Genomic DNA, 24,771 nt, shown 5'->3' with positions numbered 1-24,771 from the left:
AGTTAAGAACTGTGGTACCCTGGCTGCAACTTATGCAGGGTAGTAAGGGGAGAGTGTCTAGAGCATTTGACTGAAAACAAGAGATTATATCCCGGCGAACTGAGTTAATTTCCATTTTGTTACAGTATGGTTTTTTATCATACTCTTTCTGACTATATTAATAAATGAAACAGTGATGAAAAGTTCCGGGAACTTGTAGAAAACATTAATATTTCAAGAATATCACTGAGTATCTATGTCAACACACATCAAAAATGCATGAGAAATGACTACCTACACTCGCTTCTTACACCCATTGAGAATATATATGAGAAATATAAATTGCATACATAAATTTACAATATGATTATAAGTAGGACATATGGCAAGAAAAAAGCTACATGAATATCTCCCATGGAGAAATATGTCAAACAATTGAAGCCAAATAAATACTTGCAATCAGTTTGGAATATACTGTATGACCACATGAAATACCGTTATATTTAAAATTATGAGTTACCTTATCAATGACTAACACTAGATCATTTTAAAAAATAATTTAAAAGTAGTGAAGATAAATAGCTATTTTAAAATAAAGATGGTTCCTTAATTCTATCCATGAGGTAATTTTGGAATCCCGTACTTAGAAAAAGAAGAAGAAAAAGCTTGTATTTAAAATGTTTAATTTCTATGTATAAGTTGATCACCAAGAAATAATAAATTCTCAAGAGAATGAGGTACGGCACTTTAAAAGACAAATCAACACTCAGTTAACCCAGTGGTTCTCAAATATTTAGGAAGGCTATGAACAGTCTGTTCACACACCTGGAGACTCTCAGAAGAAGGTGATTACTCAGTTGTGGTGGCGGGGGGGTGTCAAACTGATTATTAGCCTTATGCAGAGTATGAAATGCCCTCCACAGAGATGGCAAACGAAACACATTCTCGAAACAGCAGCATCTCTGTAGTAGCTTTCATATATTATACCTTTTATTTTTTTAATGATCAAAAAGATTTATGCACCCAAAATTCTAAGCATAAGCTCACACACAGAACTATAGTTACATCACTTTTAGGGACAAAAGTAGTCAACAGCTGCTAGAAGATACAGTAATATTATGTAACACAATTTTTTTCTAGGATAATAGATATTTTTGATTCATCAGGGGACAAATTTCAAGACCCCAGAGCCAAATTTAAAAGAAAAAGTAGGTATAAAGGAAGCAAATATTTTGAAAAAGATTTTTTTTTACATGTTTGATTTTTCATTTTTTTGTTTTGGTTAAACAACTGTTTGCAGATTCCCTTAGAGAAAGAGAATTTTTTTAATAGCATAGAGACAAAAATATACGTGGCAACACAGCTTCAGTCCTGACTCTCTCTGTCTAGGGATGTGATGCCAGAATAATTAATTGTTCTCTATGGAGCCCAGTGTCTTCCGTAACACTAAGAAATTCTAATTAGTGTTCTCCATCTAGTTGGTCAGTAAGTTTGTTTTTTAATTTAGTCATTCCAGAACTTTCCTACTTCAGGGTCTCCGGATTTGTTATTCCTGTTGCCTGGAATACCCTTCCTTTAGAAATCCTTGGGACCTGATGTTCCCCTCTTCAGGTCCCTCCTAAGGCATACTCTCATGAGAGGTCTTCCCTGAACACCCTACATGAAATAGTAAACTCTGTTTACTATCTCCACATGCCTAGCACCCAAGTCCTCTTTCCTATATCTCCACAGCACTCATCTTCCCGGGAAATGCATGCTTACTGTGCTTCTCCTCCCACCTGCTCCCTGGAATACAGACACCACAAGATCAATGATTCTGTCTAATTTATTCAACGTTTAAAAAGGTGCCTTGCCGGGCACCATGCTAGCCCTGGAGGTATGAGGATGGCGAGGACATGTTATGTGCCCTCTGTGTACATCAACATACAGCAGGGATATGTGGGTGTATACATGTATGTGTATGTAGACATTCTTTGGGATGTACGGTGCTCAGTCTGCACAACCACACCCAGCCTCCTTAAGACTGATAGCAGTAAAACACAAACTGAGCATACCATTCCCACGTACAGCCTATCGATGGCTCCCACTGTCTACTGAATAAATTCATCCTTCCTGATGAGACGCCTCACCACCCCTACGAGCAGCTCCATCTCCCATTTCTCCTCCATACTCACGTAAGCACCAGTATGCACCCCCACCACATGCCAGTATTCTTATCTGTTCCAGTCTGAGTTACATGACCACCCACACATTCTCTCACTGCCGCCCTTCATGTTTTCATCCCATCGTGCTTTAATTCATCTCACAGATTCTGATGCTGAACTCCTTGCTGCCAAGTACTATGAACTATCATAACCCCAGCATGTAACACAGGGCTGAATAAATGAATGAATTACTCACCACATGATTATATGTTAATTTGATAATTCGGTAAACAGTTCAAATTACTGAACAGTCCTAAGATGATAGAGGAGTAGGTGGAAACTCCACTAACCTCTTCCCAGGACCAATCTGGAATTATAATTAAATTGTAGAGAAATCATCCAGAATAAGCCATTGAACACTAGCTGGAGAGAAGCCTTATAACCACAGACAGAAGAAACCACTTCACCACAGTGACACTGGTAGGAACATGGAGGAGGTGTGAGAGGGCTGGCTGGGTTCCCAAGGGCAGCAGATGAAATCATGGAGAATATTTCAGTGGTCAGAGAGTTCCTCCTGTGAAGTGTGGGGTCTAAACCCCAAGCTGGGCTCCCCAGCCTACAGCACCGGAGCTGGAAAGGAACCCAGATAACACCCAGCTGTGAAAAGCAGCAGGGTTTGTATCAGCCAGGGAGAACAAGCATCTGAAAGGGCCAAAGCACAAAATTTTGTTTGCAGTGACTGACTCTGGGCTCTAGCAGAGAGAGGGCAGAGTGGACTAGAGACACTTGAGGGGAGTCTGGGGTTGGTGGCTCTTAGGAGAGAACTGAAGGAACAGCCACCAGGATCCCCATGCTGCAGAAACCATCTTTCTCAAGCAGAACACTCCTCCCCAAGTAGCATCAGTTTGAAGGAAAGCAATAGCTCTGCCCACAGGAATTACTCTGCCTTACCCTGTGGTGCTTAAGTCAGACTGCTGATTACAGCTTGAGGCTATAATCACTGTTTGGTTTAACAAAAAAGGTGGAAAAAACAAACAAGCAGCCAAAATAGGAAGACAAAGAAACAGACCCAAATGAAAGAATGAGAAAATTCTCCAGAAGAAGAATTAGATGAAATGGAGGCAAGCAACTTATCAGATTGGGAGTTTGGAGTAATGACTACAAGGATACTCAACAGCATGTAAAAAGACATAGAAATAATAAAAAAAGGACAAGTCAGAAATAAAGAATGAAATATCTGAAATAAATAATACATTGAAAGGAATAAAGAGTAGGTTAGATGAAGCAGAAGACTGAATCAGTGATTTGGAAGACAAGGTAGAAAAAATACCCACACAGAGCAGCAAGAAGAAAAAAAAGTTAAAAAATAAGGAGAGCTTAAGAAACATTTTGGACAACATGAAGTGTAACAATATCCATATCATGGGAATACCAGGAGAAGAGAGCAAGCAAGGGATCAAAAATATATATGAAGAAATAGAGACCGAAAAATTCCCCAATCTGGTGAATTCCAGACACGGAAGTCCAGAAAGCTAAGAAAGTCCTGAACAAGTTGAACCCAAAGGGGCCTACACTGAGACACATCATAATTAAAATGACAAGGCTTAAAGACAAGGAGAAAATCCCAAAGCCATTAAGAGAAACACAGGTAGTTACATGCAAGGGAGCACCAATTAGACTGCCACCTGATCTTTCAACAGAAACATTTCAAGCCAGAAGGGAGTGGCATGAAATATTCAAGGTGATGAAAAGCATAGACCTACCATCAAGGCAACTTTACTCAGCAAGGCTATCATTTAAAATCCAAGGAGAAATAAGGAGCTTCCCAGAGAAGAAAAAGCTAAAAGAGTTTGTGAACACCAAACCAGTACTGCAACAAATGTTAAACAGCTTGGAGGGAGGAAGAAGGAAGAAGGAGGAAGGGAGAAGAAGGAGGAAGGGAAAAGAAGGGAGGAGAAAGAAGGAGAAGAGGAAGGGGGAGAAGAAGAAGAAGAAAGAAGAAGAAGAAGAGAAGGAGGAGGAAGGGGAGGAGGAAGAGGAAGGGGGAGAAGAAGAAGGGGAAGGAGGAGAAGAAGAAGGAGAAGAGGGAGAAAAAGAAGGAGAAAGAAAAAGAAAGAAGGAAGGAGGAGGGGAAGGAGGAGGAGAAGAAAAACAGAGGAAAATAGTCTTACAATAAAATGGCACTAAATATGTATCTATCAATAATCAACTTAAATTAAATGGCTTAAATGCTCCAACCTAAAGACATAGTGTAGCTGAATGGATAAGAAATCAAGCCCCATATATATGCTGCCTCTGAGAGACCCATCTCAGTTTGAAAGATACACACACACTAAAAGTAAAGGGACGGAAAAAGATAATATATGCAGGTGGAAAGGAAGAAAAAGCTGGGTTAGCAGTACTTATATCTGACAAAATATACTTTAAAACCAGGGCTATCATAAGAGACAAAGAAGGACACTACATAATGATAAGGAGAATCATCCATCAAGAAGATGTAACCTTAGGAAACATTAACACACCCAACATAAGAGCACCTAAGTATGTGAGGCAAATCTTGATGGACATAAAAGGAGAGATCGACAGAAATACTGTCACAGTCAGGGATTTTAACACCCTACTGATTTCAATGAATAGATCTTCCACACAGAAAATCAATAAGGAGACAGCAACTTTAAATGACACACTGGATCAAATGGATTTAATTGATATCTTTCAAGTATTTCACCCCAAAGTAGCAGAATATACATACTTTTAAAGTGCACATGGGACATTTTTTAGGATAGACCACATGTTAGGACACAAAACAAGTCTCAATAAATTTAAGAAGATTGAAAACATGAAGCATCTTCTCTGACCGCAATGGTATGACACTAGAAATCAATCACAAGATGAACACTGAAAAACACACAAACACATGGAAGCTAAGTAACATGTTATTAAACAATGAATGGGTCAACAAGAAGATCAAGGAAAAAATCAAAAGATACCTTGAAACAAATGAAAATGAGGACACAATAATCCAAAATCTATGGGACACTGGCAAAACATCCTGAGAGGGAAATTTGTAGCATCACAGGCTTATCTCAAAAAAACAAACAAATGAAAACTCAAAAAATCTAACTTCACACTTAAAGGAACTTGAAAAAGAATAAACAAAGTGAGTAGAAGGAAGGAAATAATAAAGACCAGGGCATAAATAAATGGAGCCTAAAAAACAATGCAAAAGATCAGTGAATCCAAGAGCTGGTTCTTTGAAGAGACAAAGAAGACTGAAAAACCTTTAATCAGATCTATCAAGAAAAAAAACCCAAATAAATAAAATTAGAAATGAAAGAGGAGAAACAACAATGGACACCAATGAATAAACACGACTATAAGAAAATATGATAACTATATGCCAGAAAACTGGACAACCTGGATGAAATGGATAAATTCTTAGAAACATACAATCTTCCAAAAATAAATCAGGAAGAACCAGAGAATCTGAATAGACAGATTATATCTAGTGGAAGTGAAGCAGTAATGAAAAAATCCCAACAAACCAAAGCTGTGGACTGGATGGCTCACAGGTGAATTTTACCAACCATTCCAAGAAGAACTAACACCTTTCCCTTTATAACTATTTCATAAGAGAAGGGAAGGCTCCCAAACTCATTTTACGAGGCCAGCATCATCCTAATTCCAAAACCTGATAAAGATACTACAAAGAAACAGAATTATAGGCCAATATCCCTGATGAATATAGACACTAAAATCCTCAACAAATTATTAGCAAACCGGATACAGCAATGTATCAAAAAGATCATACACCATGATCAAGTGGAATTCCTTATGGGACTGCAAGGTCTGTACAGCATTCACAAATCAATAAATGTAACATACCACATAAAAATGAAGGATAAAAACCATATGATTCTATCAATAGATGCAGAAAAAGCATTTGATAAAACCCAGCACCAATATATGATAAAAACTCTCAGCAAAGTGGGAATAGAGGGAACATGCCTAAACATAATAAAGGCCATATATGACAAACCCACTGCCTGCATCATAATCGACAGACAAAAATGACAAGCATTTCCCATAAGATCAGGAACAAGACTGGGGTGTTCGCTTTTACCTCTCTTATTCAACACAGCACTGAAAGTCCTAGCCACAGCAATCAGACAAGAAGAAGAAATAAAAGGCATCCAAATTGGAATGGAAGAAGCAATGTGGTCATTACTTGCAGATGACATAATAATATACATAGAAACCCCAAAGATTCCACCAAGAAATTACTAGAACTGATAAATGAATTCAGCAAACTAGCAGCATACAAAATTAATACTCAGAAATCAGTTGCATTTTTATATGTCAGTAACAAACTAAGAGAAAAAGAAATTAAGAAAACAAGCCCATGCACAACTGCTACAAAAAGAATAAAATACCTATGAATAAACCTAACCAAGGAGGTAAAGGACCTGTACTCAGGAAATTATAGTCACTGAAGAAATAAATAAAAGATGACACAAATAAGTGGGAGCACACACAGTGTTTATGGATAAAAAGAACCAACATCATTAAAATGTCCATGCTACCCAAAGCAATTATGGTTTCAACAAAATTCCTATCAAAATTCCAATGATGTATTTTACAAAACTAGAATAAACACTGCAAAAAGTTATATGGAACCACAAAGGCCCCTCATAACAACAGCAATCCGAAGAAAGAAAAATAAAATTGGAGGAATCATGCTACTTAATATCAAACTATATTATAAAGCCATGGTAATCAAAACAGCTTGGTACTGGCATAAAAACAGACACAGAGATCAATGGAGCAGAATAGGAAGCCCAGAAATAAAACCACACCTTTATAGGTAATTAATATCCTACAGAGGCAGCCACCACACACAATGGGCTAAAGACAGTCTATTCAATAAATGGTGTTGAGAAAATTGGACAGATACCTGCAAAAAAATGAAACTAGACCACCTTTTTACACCACATACAAGAATAAATTCAAAATGAATCAAAGATTTAAATGTTAGACCTGAAACCATACAAATCATAGAAGAAATCACAGGCAGCAAAATCTTGGACATTGTTTGTAGAAATATTATGTCAGATATATCTCCTCAGGCAAAGGAAACAACAGGAAAAATAAATAAATGGGACTATATCAAACTACAAATTTTTTGCACAGCAAAGGAAATTATCAACAAAATAAAAAGATGACCCACAGAATGGGAGAACATTCGCTGATACTTCTGATAAGCAGTTAATACCCCAAATTTATAAGGAATTTATATAATTCAACAACAAAGAAACAAACAACCAAATTAAAAAATGGGCAAAGGACTTGAATAGACACTTCTCCAAAGAGAACATACAGACGGCCAATAGACATAAGAAAAGATGCTCAGGGTCACTGATCATCAGAGAAATGCAAATTAAAACCACAATGGATATCATCTCACACCTGTCAGAATGGCTGTCATCAATAAATCAACAAACAACAAATGCTGGCAAGGTTGTGGAGAAAGGGGAACCCTTTGCATTGTGGGTGGGAATACAGACTGGTGTAGTCACTGTGGAAAGCAGTATGAAGTTTCCTTAAAAAATTAAGAATGGATCTGCCTTTCTACCCAGCTATCCCATTTCTGGGAATATCCAAAGGAACCCAAAACACTAATTCAAAAGAACATAAGCACCCCTATGTTCACTGCAGCATTATTTGCAATCACCAAGATTTGAAAGCAGTCCAAATGTCCATCGGTAGATGAGTGGATAAAACAACTATGGGACATTTACACAATGGAATACTACTTGGCCATAAAAAATAAGGTTTTACCCTTTGGGACAGTATGGACAGACCTGGAGAACATTGTGCTAAGTGATATAAGCCAGTCAGAGAAAGACAAGTACCATACGATTTCACTCATGTGGAATCTAATGAACAAACCGAATTAATAAGAAAAACGGGGACAAACTCATAGATGGAGAGCAGGTGACAGCTAATGGTAAGGGGAAGGAGGGAGAGGGATTGAGCAAAAAGGGAAAAGGACTCATGGATATGGACAACAGTGTAGTGGTTGCTGGGGGGGTGGTGGTTATAAGGGGACTAAATGGTAATGGAAAAAATACAATAAAAATTAAATTTAAAAATTCTAAAGAACCAACTAACAACAACAAAAAATCCCACAAATTACTGACCAAACTTGGTACACTTTTCTTAACTTAAAAAGAGACCACCACTGTCCACCGAAGAAGGTAAGAGGAAGTCTGTATAAACTACAATCTCCATTTGCTACTAAATCCAAAGACTAATTTATTCAGTTTTCACTATTTTTAATGTTTTTTTTTTTTGGCCCGGAAGACTGTTGGACTAATGAAAGCTAAGCATCCATGTTAGCTTTTATATGAGTTCATTCACAGTAAATCAGTAGCTTTTTCTGATCTCCTTCAAAAGGAGAGCAAACTAACAAAGTAGTCATTATTTCCCCAGGCAACAGAGTGAAGCCTCTCAGATTTATCCATCAGCAGCCCCCACGTCAGCCAGGATAGTCACTCGTAGAGAACCAGGCTTCCGTCTAAAGGTCTGAATCAAAGGTATTTCTCTGTTGAGACATAAAATAGGAATTTGAAGGTGTCCTAAACATGTTAGGCTTATTAAATAAAGACATAAGTTCTTTTAATGAGACGCTACTCCGGGAAGGATCTAAGAGCAGAAGCGGGAAGCATTGGACATGCTGCGTTCTCTGACATTTTCTCTGTGCACCCGTCAGCTCAGCTGAGTTTGTTCTAATCAGCAGACGAGGGAAGTGACGTGACGCAGAGGCTCTCACATCTTTCAGTCAAGGGAGTAAAGTAAGATGACACAGTGCCACTTCAACACTTGGACACGCTTTCTGTTTAAAGGCTGACAGTGGTTCTAACAGGGATGCTCATGCTTTGGCCTTGGGGATGTCAGCGCTTGTGTGTACACTGAAGTACGCCTGAAACCACGTTTTCCCTGCAGTAACTACTTTAAATGAAATAACAGTAACAGTGAGGCTGATATAAGAAACACTGTAATAGATTTGCATTTCATTTTCTCACATTTCAATAAAAACCTGCCATTTGCGCCCTGGCTGGCATAGCTCAGTGGATTGAGTGCGAGCTGGGAACCAAAGTGTCCCAGGTTCGATTCCCAGCCAGGATACATTCCTGGGTTGCAGGCCATAACCCCCAGCAACCGCACATTGATGTTTCTCTCTCTCTCTCTCCCTCTCCCTCCCTCCCTCCCTTCCCTCTCTAAAAATAAATAAATAAAATCTTTAAAAAAAAAAAAAAAAAAAAAAAAAAAAAAAACCCTGCCATTTGCTATGTAACTGTGAGAGAGGGGTACCTATATTCAATTAGGTGTGTTTGTCTGCATATGTGCTCTCTAAGGCAACATGCATCGGTCCCTAAGCAGCCTTTTAATGAAGCTCTTCAGTACAAATTATATATGTTTTTATAATTTTCCTGGGGATATGAATGTTTTGAATTTTAAAAAACTACCTGGGCTATTACATAGAAGACTTGCTTAACCCTTTAATTATCGCTGAATTTTAGGCAGGATTAACAGTTAAACTCCTAAGAATCACTAGATTTAAGTAACCTTCATATTGGCCAGTACCAGGGTGTATTCAATGAATGCCACTGTTTTGAATTGAGAATTAATGTTTAACATTCTTAAATTACGTTTAAAGTGCTTGATACAGTTTATAAAAATGTTTAATTTTGGTATTTCTTTAAATTTAAAATAAAGTTTATGTTTAAAATGTCAAAAGAATCTGTTTATGATTTACAGAAGAGAAATGCCTTGAAAAATTCTCTGAAGGCATTTGGAAGAATCATTCCTCCTAAATCAGATTATATTTAAAGTAACAGTGAGTTACTTCAGATAAAAAGAATCTGAAATTAGTTCGTGAATGTTCACTTACTTTTCAAGACTCAAGAAGCTTTGCTGATTTTGGATCGTTATTTTGGATAGGTTTAGAGATTTTAAAGGCACAGCACAAAAATGGGAGCTACCTTCGTGCGGGAATATGGGTTTATAGCCAGACAAACTTGGACTTGGGTATGAGCTCTGCCCATTACCAGTTGTACGACCTCTGGGAATAGAACGAACCTCTCTGAGCCTCCGTCTCTTTCTCTGCAGGATGAACACAGGATCGTAGGGCGAATTAAATAAAAACTATGCAAATTTTCATAGAATCTGCCAAAAAGTAGGCTCTCCCTAACGGCTCTTTTGTTTTTTTCTCTTTTCCTCACCTCTAGTACTATTTTCTGCTGTAATTTAAAGACATTAACACAACTGTAAATGAGGAGATTAAGAGAGAAACAGGAGGCATGTTTAAGAAGTTTGAAACAAGAAAAATGAAGAAAATAAAAAATCACTCCCTCAAGATTTCTGGCTTTCTTTGATCATTAAATGCAATTTTCTAAATGAAGAACCGTGATGTCTGAAACTAGCCATGAATTTTGAAGGAAACAATCACTTATCTAACTTGCTGCCTATCTGCTCTTTCAAAGAGCATTTAAGGGAAAATATACTAAAGATAAGGCTCTCTATTTTCAGTAATTCACAACTGTTTTTCTTCAAGGGACCACTTCACATGCACAGCACACAGCTGACCCTTGAACAACGCAGGGGTCAGGCGCTCTGACTCCCGTGCACTTGAAAACCTACATGTAACTTTTGACTCCCCCAAAACTTACCTACTGATAACCTACTGATGACTAGAAGGCTCACTGATACTATGAACAGTCAGTGAACACATTCTGCATATGAATGTGTTATATGACTTATGAGCTGTATTCTTAAAATAAAGAAAAAATGTTATTAAGAAAATCATAAGGGAAGTACATTTATAATATTTATCGAAAAAATCCACATATCAGTGAGCCTGGGTAAGGCGAAGGTCAACCGTAATAAAAACAGGAGGAAAACAGTGAAGTGTTTTAATTAGCTGAAATGCAATCAACAATGAACCATTTAAAAACACCCCTATAACAGGTGCAGATATCAGAGATGCTAGCCAAAGCAAAAAGTTATTAACACTACTAATTTCGGGTGCTTTTGTTCCCCTCTGAGAGTTGTAGTTAAAATCCGAGGGAAGACTACCCAGATACAGTGTGAGTTAAACTATAATGTGCTCTTACCAATCCTGAATGGACCAGGACAGAGACACGCAGGGGTACGTCCTCAGCATCTTTACCCCCTTCTCCACCCACCACGCTACTGTTCCCATTTCACTCTGACTGAGAGTATTGTATCCGTAGCCTTATTCTTTCAGGTTAATGCTTGTTCCCGGTTAAATAGAAATTTCTCTGAACAGGGCCCTATCTCAGATATTATGATTCATTTACACTCTAACTTGAAGGAAGCTAATTATTCTAATCGCATCAACAAATGAGGATTATGAATGTTTGGAACTAGAAAAAAAAAAGAAGTAAATGGGGTACAGAGATTAGAGGTTCTGGGTAACAAAGCCAGACTTTGCCTAGTTAAAAAATATTGTTGTTTTGCCTAGGGTAAGAGTTAATTATAATAATTTGCTCTAATCATGAGCCTGTACCTCTCTTTTCCCAAATGCTTATTTCATAATTATGTTTGTCAAGTTGTTAAGGGTAATGACCCTATTATACCATCAGGGGTAAAAAAAAAAAGAAAAAGAAAAACAGGTCAAAATAAAACAGATGTTCTATGGATTACTGGAAGTTGGCTTTGTCAGAATTACTGAGCACATGGTTTTTGACTCGGACAGCATCTCTACAGCTGAACTAAGAAAAGGGTAGAGCCGGTCTGTGGGCCTCTGTGTGGCCATTTCTTGCAATTTATCTGAAATTCACTGATGCTGGGCTGATAAACAGGAATCACGTGAATCGATGAAAGTGGTTGAAATGATCGGTCCTAGCACAGATCGGCAGCCTCATTAGATAAATCTATATACATCGAGGTAACCTCAGGTTGCTGCTCTAGCCAGCAAGCAATATTCTTTTTTATTTAAAGATAAGTATGTGAATATTTGTGGCAGGGCAGGGGATGCAATTCCGACCAACAACGTCTGCATTTCAAACCAAAGGAAACATTTCTTAAACTGAAGCTTTACTAACAGCTCATTTAGAAAAACCAGTAAACTGTAAAATGCATATTATATTAGCCATTCAGAAAACATTTATTAGCATATTAACTTTTATGCTATGTAAATGTAATAATATCAATAAAGTACCAAATTAAAAATTCAAACTATGATGATTATTGCATGAGGCATGACTATGAGCCTGAATGGGAAAGGAGAGCTTCGGCTGGAGAAACCCACCCGCAGACTGGCCTCTTGCTTGAAGGGCTGGCCCAGGACTAGGCGGTTTCATCCCTCTCCAGTGTCAGTCTGCCCTAACATCCTCCTTTCCCATCTTCCTTCTCTTCTCTGACACTCCCGTGGTGGCCACTGAAAAAGAGGCCAGCCTCCGACCCCCTCCTGAACCATGGTTTATTTCGTCTTTAGTTGGAAAGGCAAAATGAACTGGTTGCCCAGGTCCTTTAAAATGTGCTTCCACTACTGTGCACAAATCTTTGGTGTCATCGCCTCTCTACCTTCAAACAGTCTTCTCCACCTAACTCTTCCAGGGAAGTTCAGCAAGGGCAGGAGGCAGATCCACTGATGTCTTTCGAAATCATCGCGTCTCAATCATGCCAAGCTGTTGTTTCAGCTTTTTATTATTTAATGCATTAGTTTATTGATCACAGTATCTTAGAATGTTTTTTATTTGGTTTGTGTGACAGCTTATGAGTTAATAGAAGGCATCAGAATCCAAAGGCACACAGAAGGAAAGGGAAGAGAGATTAATAATGAAACAGAGATGTGCATGAAAGGACAGAAGAGCAGAAAGATAGGTCACAATGGCGTACACTGAAAGTTAACTTTGGGTGCACCTAGGCCCAGTTTTTATTTTTTAGTTCTCTAGGAAGGATTATATACTTATTTGTGCCAGAGCAAAACTTTTCGCCATGTATATTATAAGTTTTGAAATACAGCTACATTGAAGAGGTCTCTGAAAAACAATCTTTGTGCTTTGTCTGCTGGTATCTCTGCACTTCCCAGTGTTGACACACACACACTCAGGTGAATGACGGCTGATGAACTATGGATGGGTCCCGGCATTCTAGGGCTTCCCGGTGACAGCTCAGTATTCCTCACTAATCGTTGAATGAAAACACTTCCACGCATAATGAATCTGGCATTTCCCCAGGTGCACATGCGACTTTTCTAACAGTAATAAAGGCAGGCATAGGCCCATGTATACAAACTATTGTGGCTTGAAAATGTTTTTGCAGAGCACATCAGGAGGGTTATGTTGAAGAAGAGGATCTGGATACTGAGGTCATTAAAAGTTTACATTAATATTCATTATTATATTATAAGCACATATTAGAAGCCTAAAATGGTTATGTTTAAGAAATTAATACCATTCCCTGCTATATAAGCCCTAAATGGAGCCAGCATAATTTAGATTTGAGTAATCGCAGTTCCAAAATTGAAAGTTTGAATTAAAAGAAACACACACGTCTATAAATATGTATACACAGAGATATATACATACGTATACATACATGTATGCAGGACAATGATGTGATTGAACTGTCTATGAAGTTTATTACTCATCTCAGAACTGAAACCTGACATCATTTAGTCTAATCTTACAGATGAGATCATCGAATCTCCGACACGAGGGTTCAGCCCACGCAAACCCGGGACGGTGGTCCCTGAACTGGCGACAGGTAACTTGGCATGCCACCACTTCAAGTGCAACTGCAGTAACGCCTTCAACTCAGTGCCGATCCTGGCTCATGTGGACATTTGCTTTGGATAAACTAGGTTACTATAGCCAGTTACTTAAACACATCTGAAGAAAACACTTTTATAAATGTTCAAGCAGAAGGATATTATGGAAAGAGACATTGCAGGATCTTTTGGAAGATTGGTTTTCGGAGTCAGGAGTCTAAAACTTTGTCTTGTTAACATTTATTATATGACTCTGGACAAGTCATTTAACCTCTCTGGTCCTCTTCACTGCACAGTCAGAATAATGGTACTGACAACACTTGTTTATTTCCTAGGTGTCACATTCTCACACCACACACTATTACTACCATTACCGCCACACATTATAACACTACTTTTGCCATTAATCAAAGCTTACTATGGGCTCAAACTCTGTGATTTACTTTTTATGCCTTGTAACTGTATCATACCTTCTCAATAGTCCTGTAAACTAAGTGTTCTGATTCTCTCACTACAGATAAAGAAACATCTCAGTCATTAAATAACTTGCCAAAATTACACAGGTATTAAGAGCCCAAATGTGAGTTGGAATCCAGATATGACTCTTAATTTCATGTTTGATCCACTATTTCCTGGTTTCCTCTAATATATCATATATACTTGTATATATACATATACATATATAATGTAAATAATGTATATTACATAGAGATACATTAATCATTTTATACACTCACATATATACAAATGTTTTAAATTCTAAAATGCTAATTTCTTTTTTGATTTCAAGGTCTAATATGTGGCACACAGTAGGTATTTAGTTACTATTTGGGAAAGAAGGAATATGAGAAGTAACTAAAGTCATTTTGGGTAAACTGTTAATTAGCATGTATGTCAGCAATAACAGTGACTATTAAATCCTCATCTTCTTCAAGATTGTGTTATCAAAAATTACTCTAGAGAAACACATAAGATAGACTAGCCTTAGGTTCAAGGCTAAATACAGAATTGGCAATGGCAGAAAAACAGCTGCTTTCAATCAACAAGGGCTGAAATCTAACCCTATGGTCTGGACAAAAGGAAAGAGAAAAGGTCCCTTTAAGAATTACATATGGTTCTGATTTTTCAGGTGGTAACACATTATCTCCCAAGTTTGAAATTTCAAAAAAGCTATACTGTACTTTCCTATCAAAACAAAAGAATAATATTTGCTGTACTTATTTCTCTTTACTCTTATATATGAATAATAAATATGAGGATGATTATTGGATAGTAACACTCAGCATGAACAAAATTTTTTTAGAGTTAAGGAGAAGGGGCAGGAGGTATCAGCAAAGATGCACAGAAGTCTCATTTCTAATCAAAACACAAATTTTTGACTACGTAAAACGCCCCCGGCTTTCCCCTCCTCTCCTCCCGGAGAACAGCGGGCTGAACGGAAAGAGGCTGACACGTGTGCCAGCGCAGGGCTAGGATGACACGTCTGGGGACAGGAGATGCCGCTATTTCCATTATCCCCTGAACACCTTGGCAAATCTTATTCCATCCTGAGAATGTGATACTTACTCTTGAACTGCTCTGGCTATGGAAAGGGCCGTAGATCCAGTTTCATTAACGCTATCTAAGGTCACATTTGGCAGGTCATCATCATCACTGTCACTTTTACTTTGTCTGGGAGATAGGCCTCGGGGGTCCATTTGTGCTGGGAAGAAAAGGCATATATATGAATTAAAATTAGTGTGCAGTAAGTTAACCTCGTCCTGGACCAACATCAAGCATGGAAGGTCTCTTCTGCGTATATCACACACACTGAATTCTCTAGAAATCCCAGGGATTCGTGAAAGCAATGTAATTTATGTACTGAGCACTCACTGACTCTTTTCCCTTGTTCATTCCATTTACCAAACCTCCACAGCTCTCAGTAGTTTCAGGGTATGACTGGAGAATAGAAACTGTAAAACCCAGGACAAGATCTACCCCTGAGCCATCATAAGCTGAGTAGGGAGCTCCTAAGTTAGTGTTCCACCCTCTGGCTTCTCCTTGCTTCTGCTGCTGGAGTCCTAGCCACCTTACTGCTCTTGCTTCTAGCTCTCACTATAAGCTTAAAGAAGAGCAGGGTTCGCAAGACTTAAATCAAGTTTTAGGTGTTTTTTCGCACTTCAGTGAATGATGATCTTGCAGTTCATTACTGCAATCTGAGAGCAGTAAAACGACAGAAGTAGTAGTAGCATTTTGCCTATGTGCTAATAAGTACTCTTCAAAAAGGCATTTCCAGATAAAATTCTCCTCCCACTGTGAACTTGCCAAAGCATGAAAAGGCCTGGTGGTTTGAGCCCTGCTGACCAGGACCATCAGATCCCTTCAAACGAGAGACCGGCAGTCAACATTTCATACCTGAACTCATATTTTTAAAAATTAGATTTCAGTTCTGCCTCCTTCTCTCTGTGAGCAGCTTTAATAACCCCTGTGTAGGTTCCCATCGGCCCTAACATCATGCACAAAACACACACCTTCCAAATTAAAAGTACTACACTCGCTGCACAATTGTGTTGTTAGAATGCATGGCTTCCGCGCCAGCCAGTTCCAGCCAGAACGCTGCTCCTCAAACCCGCCCACATACCATCTCTAAAGCCACCACAGCTTGTTAAAAAAAAAGAAAAAGAAAAAAGAAAATCCACTTAAAACCATGGTTACGATGACACTTGAGTACATTTCAATTTTATTGTTTTCTCAAATAATATTTTTCTTACCGCTAGTATTTCACCTTTTTTTTTAACCCACGAACAGATAAATGTTTGTGATTCTACCTAACATTTACAGTATGAATAGAAAAACTATACCTGAAGAGTTTCAACCTGTTTGTAATTAAACTCGGTCAGGAAGGGATGTGCATCTGATGAACCTAGTGCACTCCTGTATCTGCCACACATTGTTCCTGTAAGTACGCACGCACTAACGTGCAGTCTGAACAACGAAAGTGCTTGGTAATTGTTGGTTAAATTAAAAAGAAAATAACTCAAACACTCTAAACCAGGGGTCCTCAAATAAGAGCAAATTTTCCCCCACGAGATACTTGGCAATGTCTGGAGACATTTGGATTCGTCACAACTTGGGAGGAAGATGTTACTGGCATCTTTTTAAAAAGATGTTTTTCTCCTCCCCAAGGACGTTTTTCATTGCTTTTAGAGAGAGAGGAAGGGAGAGAGAGGAACATCGATGGGAGAGAGAGGAGCATCGATGAGAGAGAGAGAGAGAGGGAGAGACATTAATTGGCTTCTTCCCTCACGTGCCTGGACCGGAGATCAAACTCTCAACACAGGCACGCATCCTGCCTGGGAATCAAACCCGCAATGCTTTGGCTCTGGGACAACACTGAGCCACACTGACCAGGGCTGTCACTGGCATCTTCAGTGATGCTCCTAGACGTCCCAGAATACACAGGACAGTTGGTCCCTTATGTCGAAAAATTAACTAGTCTAAAAAGTCAAGAGTGCCAGGTTGAGAAACTCTGAGATACATATTTTTAGAGTTTGGGTATAGAAAGATGTTACTTTACATTTTATGACTCTCAATTGCATAACTATGTTCTAGTTTCAGCCAGTAGCAAAGAAATTAAATCATATATTAGATTATCCGTATTTTCTGTCCCTCAAATAAAACAATTCGCCATCATGTGACTCAGCCCTCACCAGTTCCTCAAATACAGCATTCACTTCCTCAAATGCCAGAAGGATCCATGCCGCTCACTAAAGAGTTTTTGAAGGTTTTCTTTGTCCTACATTTGATGGGACAAAAGACTTCCATTTGATCTCTAGAGAAGATTTCCTAGAAGATGGAGAAACTCTGTGGGAGAAAGGAACAAGTTTCTCAACCACCTGATGGCAGAGACCCTTCAGTGCTCAGTCACTCCAAAGGCCCTGAAGGTACCCTCTCGTTTACCACTGAACAGAGCGTACGGGAGAAGACACTGCACAGCTCACGGCATGAGGTAAAGATGCACACTCAGCACTCCCGTAGCACAGAACACAGCGATGATGCAGGTATCTCAACCAGGAATTCACAGACAGTTTCTTTCCGGCAATCTGTTCTAGAATGATTCAGTGAACAATCAGTCATAACTCCTCAACTTCAGCCAAGAAAATGAGGAACAGATCCATCGAGGCTTCCAAATCACATATTGTGTGGTATTACGTTGCCTGTAAATGTCAACAATTTAAAGTTGTTGAAACATGATGCACTAAGACTCCTTTGCCAAGATGCCAAAATCAACAAATAGCTGAAGAGAAGGGAGTAATGTTGGTGATCCCGTCAGGCCCAAGACAATTAGAGCTCTCACAGGTAAGTAACACAACTCAAGGAGGACATGGGCAAGTAACTAACAAGCAACCTGACTGAAAGTTCAAGTCCAGCCAAACCAAAGACTCCAAATAACTGGGGTGAGAGTTGATCACCTAAATTATGTTCTGTGTATACCTCAGTGAAAGTTTAAAATATGTTAAATATGATATTTTTTGATGTACTTTTCAGGAGCATTATAATTGAGGATTTCTTTCCAATATTTTCAATCAATATTATGAAATACATCTGCTGCCATCCCGCTGAGAAAGTCTTTTTACTGTACCTTCAGCCAAGTTGAGGAAGTAATTAGAAGGATTTTGAAATCTGCATTGCTGATTAGGTCAGATGATTAGCTTGTCTGCATACTTGCATAATTCTGCACTCCCTTTGTTAAATGTGGGACGGGGGCATCTACCCTAGTGAACCCCCATTCGTCTTCGAGTTTCTCAGCTCATTTAAGAAACACCCATTCTCCAGAGTGCCCCTTCAGAGGAAATGGAACAGTAACCTGGGCACCGGAAGCAAAAACGTATTATGTCCCTGCCTGGGAGCGCAGTGGATGATCTGTGTGCATCGATTTACATTCGAGATCTTGTTCCTCTTAAATGAAGACGGACCCGACAGTTCTGGGTGTGCCCGCTCACTACTGGCGGAGGTGCCATTCCTGAGTCGGGGGCACTGCGGGACATGGTGAGTGTCAGTCAATGAGACAAACTCCCCAGGAAGATGACCACAGAGCTCCAACACCTGAAGCTGATCCTGTCCACTCTGACTTTCAAACAGGCACCTCCAGTAAAGTGCTCCTGTAAAGATCACCCTAATTAACGATGATAAATGATTTGTGACACATCTTCCGTGTTTACCACCTCGCTGCCATGCGAAGATGCCCAGCACAGCCACAGAAACACGGTGCTCAGTGGGCAGCTGACCCCAAGTGATGTAAGCGAGCCGCGCTGGGCTCACTGGCCACACCGCAGCCACCCGTGCCTGTGTAGGTGAGTAGCACAGCAATTTCCTGGCTGAACCCATTCCAAATATTTGACTTACAAAACTCTGAGCAAATAAAATAGCTGCTATTTTCATCTCCCGAGTTTTTGGGTGACTGGTTACACGTAATACACAATCAATGCACCATGTTACTCTCCAGCTCCCTCCCGAGGTTTCCTGGCAAAGATGCGGACAAACTGCGGCTGCAGTCAGAGCCAGCCCATCGCACAACTCTCTACTCCCCTCCCAAGAGGCAGTCTGGCCTTGACTGGCGCACATTTAAGTGGGCTACTAATACAGCAAAAGAAACTATGAGCCTCATATTATATTCTACATTATTTCCTTCTCAAGCCAAAACATGCAAATGTATTTGCAGGGGCTTTGGCTTCAGAAGCATCTTCTTTGATCCTTGACTGCGCCTCTGGTGGGCTTCTCCCGGAATGGGCCAGTGGCTGGCGTTCCTGCTCAGGAGAGCAAGACTTTCCAGCCCAAGCTTGGGGTTGACAGGGGGCTCACCCCAGTAGACCCTCCCAAAGCTGTTTCACGTTTGACTCTCTTCCACTCACAGCAGACATGTGAACTCGACGTCTCCCCGTGTAACGGTGGGCTGACACCGACACAGTGGCATCAGTGTGCATTCTCTGCCCCCCAACCCCGCTTCCTAGGCCCCATCAAAGGATTAAATGCCCTTCCAACTTCCTTAGAAATAAACTGGCCTATTCAGCTATACTTAAAGGAAAAGAAGTTTTCCCATAAGTCACCCTATTAAATGTGCACAAGATAACAATCTATGAACATATACTGAAACCTAGAGATTAACTTTCCCTAACCAGGATGAATCACAGAGGAAATTATTCAGTCCCTTTCGCCTCCACCCACCAGGGCCGCAGGGCAAAGGAGCAAACGCAGGTGGATGGAGGGGGTGTGAGGCAGCCAGCAGCTGCGGCGGCAGGGGTGCCCGCAGCCTGTCCTCCCCTCTTCAGCCACCGGCAGGCTGCCTGCTCCCCGCAGATGCCCTCACTGTTCGCCCTGCCAAGGCTGAAACATGCCCCAGTGAGGAAGCCTTGGCTTCCGGCAGGGCTGCTGCTTTCCAGGAGAAGGAAGGGCAGTGGGAGAAGGAGGGCGGGCTGGGAGAATGAATGCATGGGAGAGGGAGATGCGGACAGAAGTCACAGCACCCAGGACTCAGTACAAGCGTCCTCCTGTCTCAGGTGATGCAGGTGTTGCTCCAAAAAGGACAGTCACAGCGTTTCTCCAGGATAAAACCACAGCTCTGGCTTCAGAGAACACGAGTGTGACTCCGGCCCTGTCACTTGCAGCCATCTGACCTCGGGCACTTGATTTCCCACCGCTCAACCTCAGTTGGTTCCCCTGCCGTTGCTGCTTTGGTGCACAGATGAGCTAATGTATGCAAAGCATTCGGGGCCCTGCCTGGCCCTTCTCAGTTGATCTTCATTCTGTCTCACCCTGACGACGCACTCAGTGCTTCTGCAGCCTCTTACACAACCCTATCTCCAAGTCTCTCACCTTCTCCGGGATGGATCCAAACTAGGCAGTTTTCTTTCTAAATGCACCTAAACTGAAAATGCCACCATAGACTATATATTGGATGACACATAAAACTGTTCCTTCCCTAGACCCAAACATGCACTGATGGATTCAGTTAACATATGTTTACCCGGCACCTGTGAGGTACTGAGTCCTCTATGGGTGCTGGGGAGAAAGCAGTGAAGGAGGCAGATTCCAATCCCTGCTTCTGGCCTGCAATAGAAAACCAACAGAGAAGTAAAACCACGTAGTCAAGTCAGGTACGTGCCACGGAGAAAGACAGAACAGGGAAGGGGAGCAGGGGCTGCTGAGAGGCAGGCGGGTCATCTTAGAGAGGGAAGTCAGGAGAGGCCTCCCGAAGATGACGACACCCGGGCAAGGCCTGGGGTGCTGAGGAAGGCTTGCTGACCCGGTTTATTTTTAGGGGTGGAGTGGTGGTGGTACACACAGGTAGCAAGGCTCTGAGGTGGGGCGGGTTCCCTGTGTCTCAGGCCAGACAAGGAGGCCACACCTGTGGCCAGGAAAAGGACAGCGAGGTGGAGGGGCACAGACAGAGAGGGTTGGCGACGATGTAAGGATGTCAAGTTCTGCTCCGGGTGGGAAGGAAGGCCACTGGCAGGCACAGAGCACAAGAATGACCTGATCTGAACTGTGTCACCTGATAAGGATCACCCTGGCTATGCGAGCCAGGAGCACGGGGTTGCGGGGAGGAGACCCGGCTGGAGATACATGTGTGAGAATCATCAGTGACACGAATATTAATGCTCTAAAAACGGCACTAGCTTGTGCTCGTCCCTCACCTCAATCTGGCTGTACATACTGTAACTCAGGACTTTATCACCTGAAGGGTGAGAAAGCATGCTCTTCATAATGTATGTGTACGACTGCTGTTCTGATCTCATTTGGCTTCAGAAGAGCAGTTGCTCAAATATGTGCCTGATCTTTCTAGCATGTCGGCATACACGATGAGAGAAAAATATGTAAGTAAGTAAAGACTGACTCAAAATATGGTGAACTCTGAGACTGCAACCCACTCTCCAGGGTCCTGTTCTGCTTCCCCATGCTTACTGATGCTTCTGCTATGCCGTTTCTTCCTTTCTCCACTTTTGTTACTGCTAATGAGACTGTATGCCTCACAGTAGCAACTGTGATTGATGTAACCCCAAATGAAGCCTTAAAAATGCAATCAGTTATGTAAATCTTAGATGTTGCCACTGTGTAGATATAATATGCAATTTAGTCATTTTTTTCTCAATTCCTATCTGCACGCTTGACAGTGTAATGGCTTCTGATCCCATTATCTTAAAAAATAACCTCATAATGTTCTGGTAATTCCCTGGTACAAAGTCCACTTCTCAGTTAGAATGCCACTGGGCCTTTCTCCAGACTGCGGGTCATCTCTCACTTTCACTCCCAGCCCCTGCTTAAAACCCTCTCCTCCCCTGGTTATACGTACCGGGTGCACCAGGGCCTGTGGGCCTTAATATCCGCTTTTTGTAAATAAAGTTTTATTCAACCATGCTCCTTTATTTTGTCTCTGGTGACTTCAGTGCTCTAATGGCAGAGTTGAGTAGTTGTCACAGAAACCACACGGCTTGCCATAAACTACCATTTGGCCTTCTATTTTTTACTCAATTTTTTGAGGTTAATAAAGTTATATAGGTTTCAAGTGTGCAATTCTATGATACTTCATCCATATACTGCATTGTGTGCTCACCACCCAATGTCACATCTCCTGCTGTCACGTCACCTCCTGACCCCTTTACGCATCACTGCCGCCCCTCCACCCCTCTTCCCTCTGGTGACCTTCATGCTGCTGTCTGCGTCTGAGTCTGTTTGTCTTGTTTGTTCTTTGTTGCTTTGTTTTACCTTCCCACGTATGAGTATAATCATGTGGTTCTTGACTTTTTAATTTAAAGTTTACTTTCTTTTTTAAGTCTATTTTACTGATTATGCTATTATAGTTGTACCATTTTTTTCTCCCCTTTATCCCCCTCTGCCCTACACCCCCTCTCCAAACAGCACTCCTCCCACCCTTAGTTCATGTCCATGGTTCGCACATATAAGTTCTTTGGCTTCTCCATTTCCCATACTATTCTTAACCTCCTCCTGTCTGTTGTGTATCTACCAATTATGCTTCCTTTTCCCTGTACCTTCCCCCATTCTCCTCCTCCCCATCCCTGCTGATAACCTTCCATGTGATCTCCATTTCTGTGACTCTGTTCTTGTTCTAGTTGTTTGTTTTTGTGTTTTTAGGTTCAGATGTTGATGGTTGTGAGTCTGTTGTCATTTTAATGTTCATAGTTTTGATCTTTTTCTTGAATAAGTCCCTTTAACATTTTATATAATAAGGGCTTAGTGATGATGAACTTCTTTAACTTGACCTTATCTGGGGAGCACTTTATCTGTCCTTCCATTCTAAATGAAAGCTTTTCTGGATAGAGTAATCTTGGATGTAGGTCCTTGCCTTTCCTGACTTTGAATACTTCTTTTCAGCCCCTTCTTGTAAGGTTTCTTTAGAGAAATCAGCTGATAGTCTAATGGGAACTCCTTTGTAGGTAACTCTCTCCTTTTCTCTTGCTGCTTTTAAAATTCTTTCCTTATTTTTAATCTTGGGTAATTTAATTATGATATGTCTTGGTGTGTTCCTCTTTGGGCCCAATCTGGCAAAGGAAATAGACTTTCAAGAAGTCCAGGAAGCTCAGAGAATTCCAAAGAAATTGGTTCTTGACTTCTTCTGTGTGACTTATTTTACATAGCATTTAGCCCTTAGTTTAGAGGAAGTATTTGTAGGCTTTGTTACACATTATTTAATTTGCTTGGGTCTCTCTTTCTGTCTCTATCCCCCGCCCCCACTGTTCCTCTCCCTTATCCTCCCTCTTTCCCTTTTACCTCCCTTTTCATCTCTTCTCTGTGCATACACCTAAATGTTAGTTTTCCTCTTCAGATTCCACTACCTACCCTCTTCTTTCCACCACTGTTGGTGAGCTTCTCAGAAATGCTACCCAATGCCACAATTTCTACAGTTTCAGCTACTGTCTCAGAGGAGAGCAATACCAAATCCCCATTCCCAGCCCCAACCTCCCCCATAAACTCCAGCCTTATATTCTCCACCTGAATGTCCAAAAGTCATTTCAAACTCGAGTCCTATTCTTCTTTCAAGTCTCAATTCATAGACCCATCCCTCTTCTAGTTACCCATGTTCCAAATTCTCATTCCTGTCATTTGTCCCACTGACTAAATCAGCTGCTAATTTTTATTGCTTTTAGCCCCCAATTCTTCTGGAGCCCTTCTTTTCACACTGCTTCTGAATGAACCTCCTCCAGGTACTGCCACAGATATCCACCCCACATGGGATTTCTCCAGTAATTCAACGAAAGCAAAACTTCCCTCAAAAACATTACTCATTACTCATTGGAAAACCTGGAATTCTTCCCACCATCTAACAAACAGGGTTGGTCCAGCAAGCAGCTCTCCCCAGCCTTCCACAATTAATTTTTCATTTGGAACGCTAACGCATCTTATCCCCAAAGCTCCTAATCCAACTGGATCTGGCAATTTCCTTCCACTACAATTCAGTGTAAGAAAAAATCTACCCTTCCCACAAAATAATACCTTCGTCAAGAACATTCCTTTCATTTCTAACAAAATGCAATTTCTTCTTTTCAAAAAACACCCATATACATAGGCATTCTTGCACTTTTCCATTTTGAATTATACTTAGGCACATACTTATTATACATCCCTGATTATTCTGTCAATTCCTTGAGGAGAGACTGTATCAATTATACTCCCTTATACACAGTAAAATGTAACATTTATTGATGAAAATGATGGTAATAAATGCAGGTGTCTACTTAAAATGATCACAATGGGCCCCAGTTGGCAAAAGATTCTGCAATATAGTGATAAAATTGTCTACTTCACATTTTATTTTAAAAACTACATTCTGGCTTATATTCTAATATTAGCATT

General features: G+C 40.5%; 1 protein-coding gene across 3 annotated transcripts in view; it reads right to left on the bottom strand.

Moving 5' to 3' along the window:
* The window catches only part of KLF12 (Kruppel like factor 12), a 424,035-nt gene that overhangs the window by 104,304 nt on the left and 294,960 nt on the right, over positions 1-24,771 (bottom strand). For all 3 annotated transcript variants that reach the window (XM_036011296.1, XM_036011294.1, XM_036011295.1), the window contains one exon: positions 15,490-15,625. In XM_036011296.1, coding sequence (XP_035867189.1) covers positions 15,490-15,625 — 136 coding nt within the window. The remainder of the gene's footprint in view (positions 1-15,489; positions 15,626-24,771) is intronic.

This window comes from Phyllostomus discolor, chromosome 11 (assembly GCF_004126475.2).
Source record: "Phyllostomus discolor isolate MPI-MPIP mPhyDis1 chromosome 11, mPhyDis1.pri.v3, whole genome shotgun sequence".
In the NCBI taxonomy this organism is placed as follows: Eukaryota; Metazoa; Chordata; class Mammalia; order Chiroptera; family Phyllostomidae; genus Phyllostomus; species Phyllostomus discolor.
This window is presented reverse-complemented; position numbering and strand designations above follow the sequence as displayed.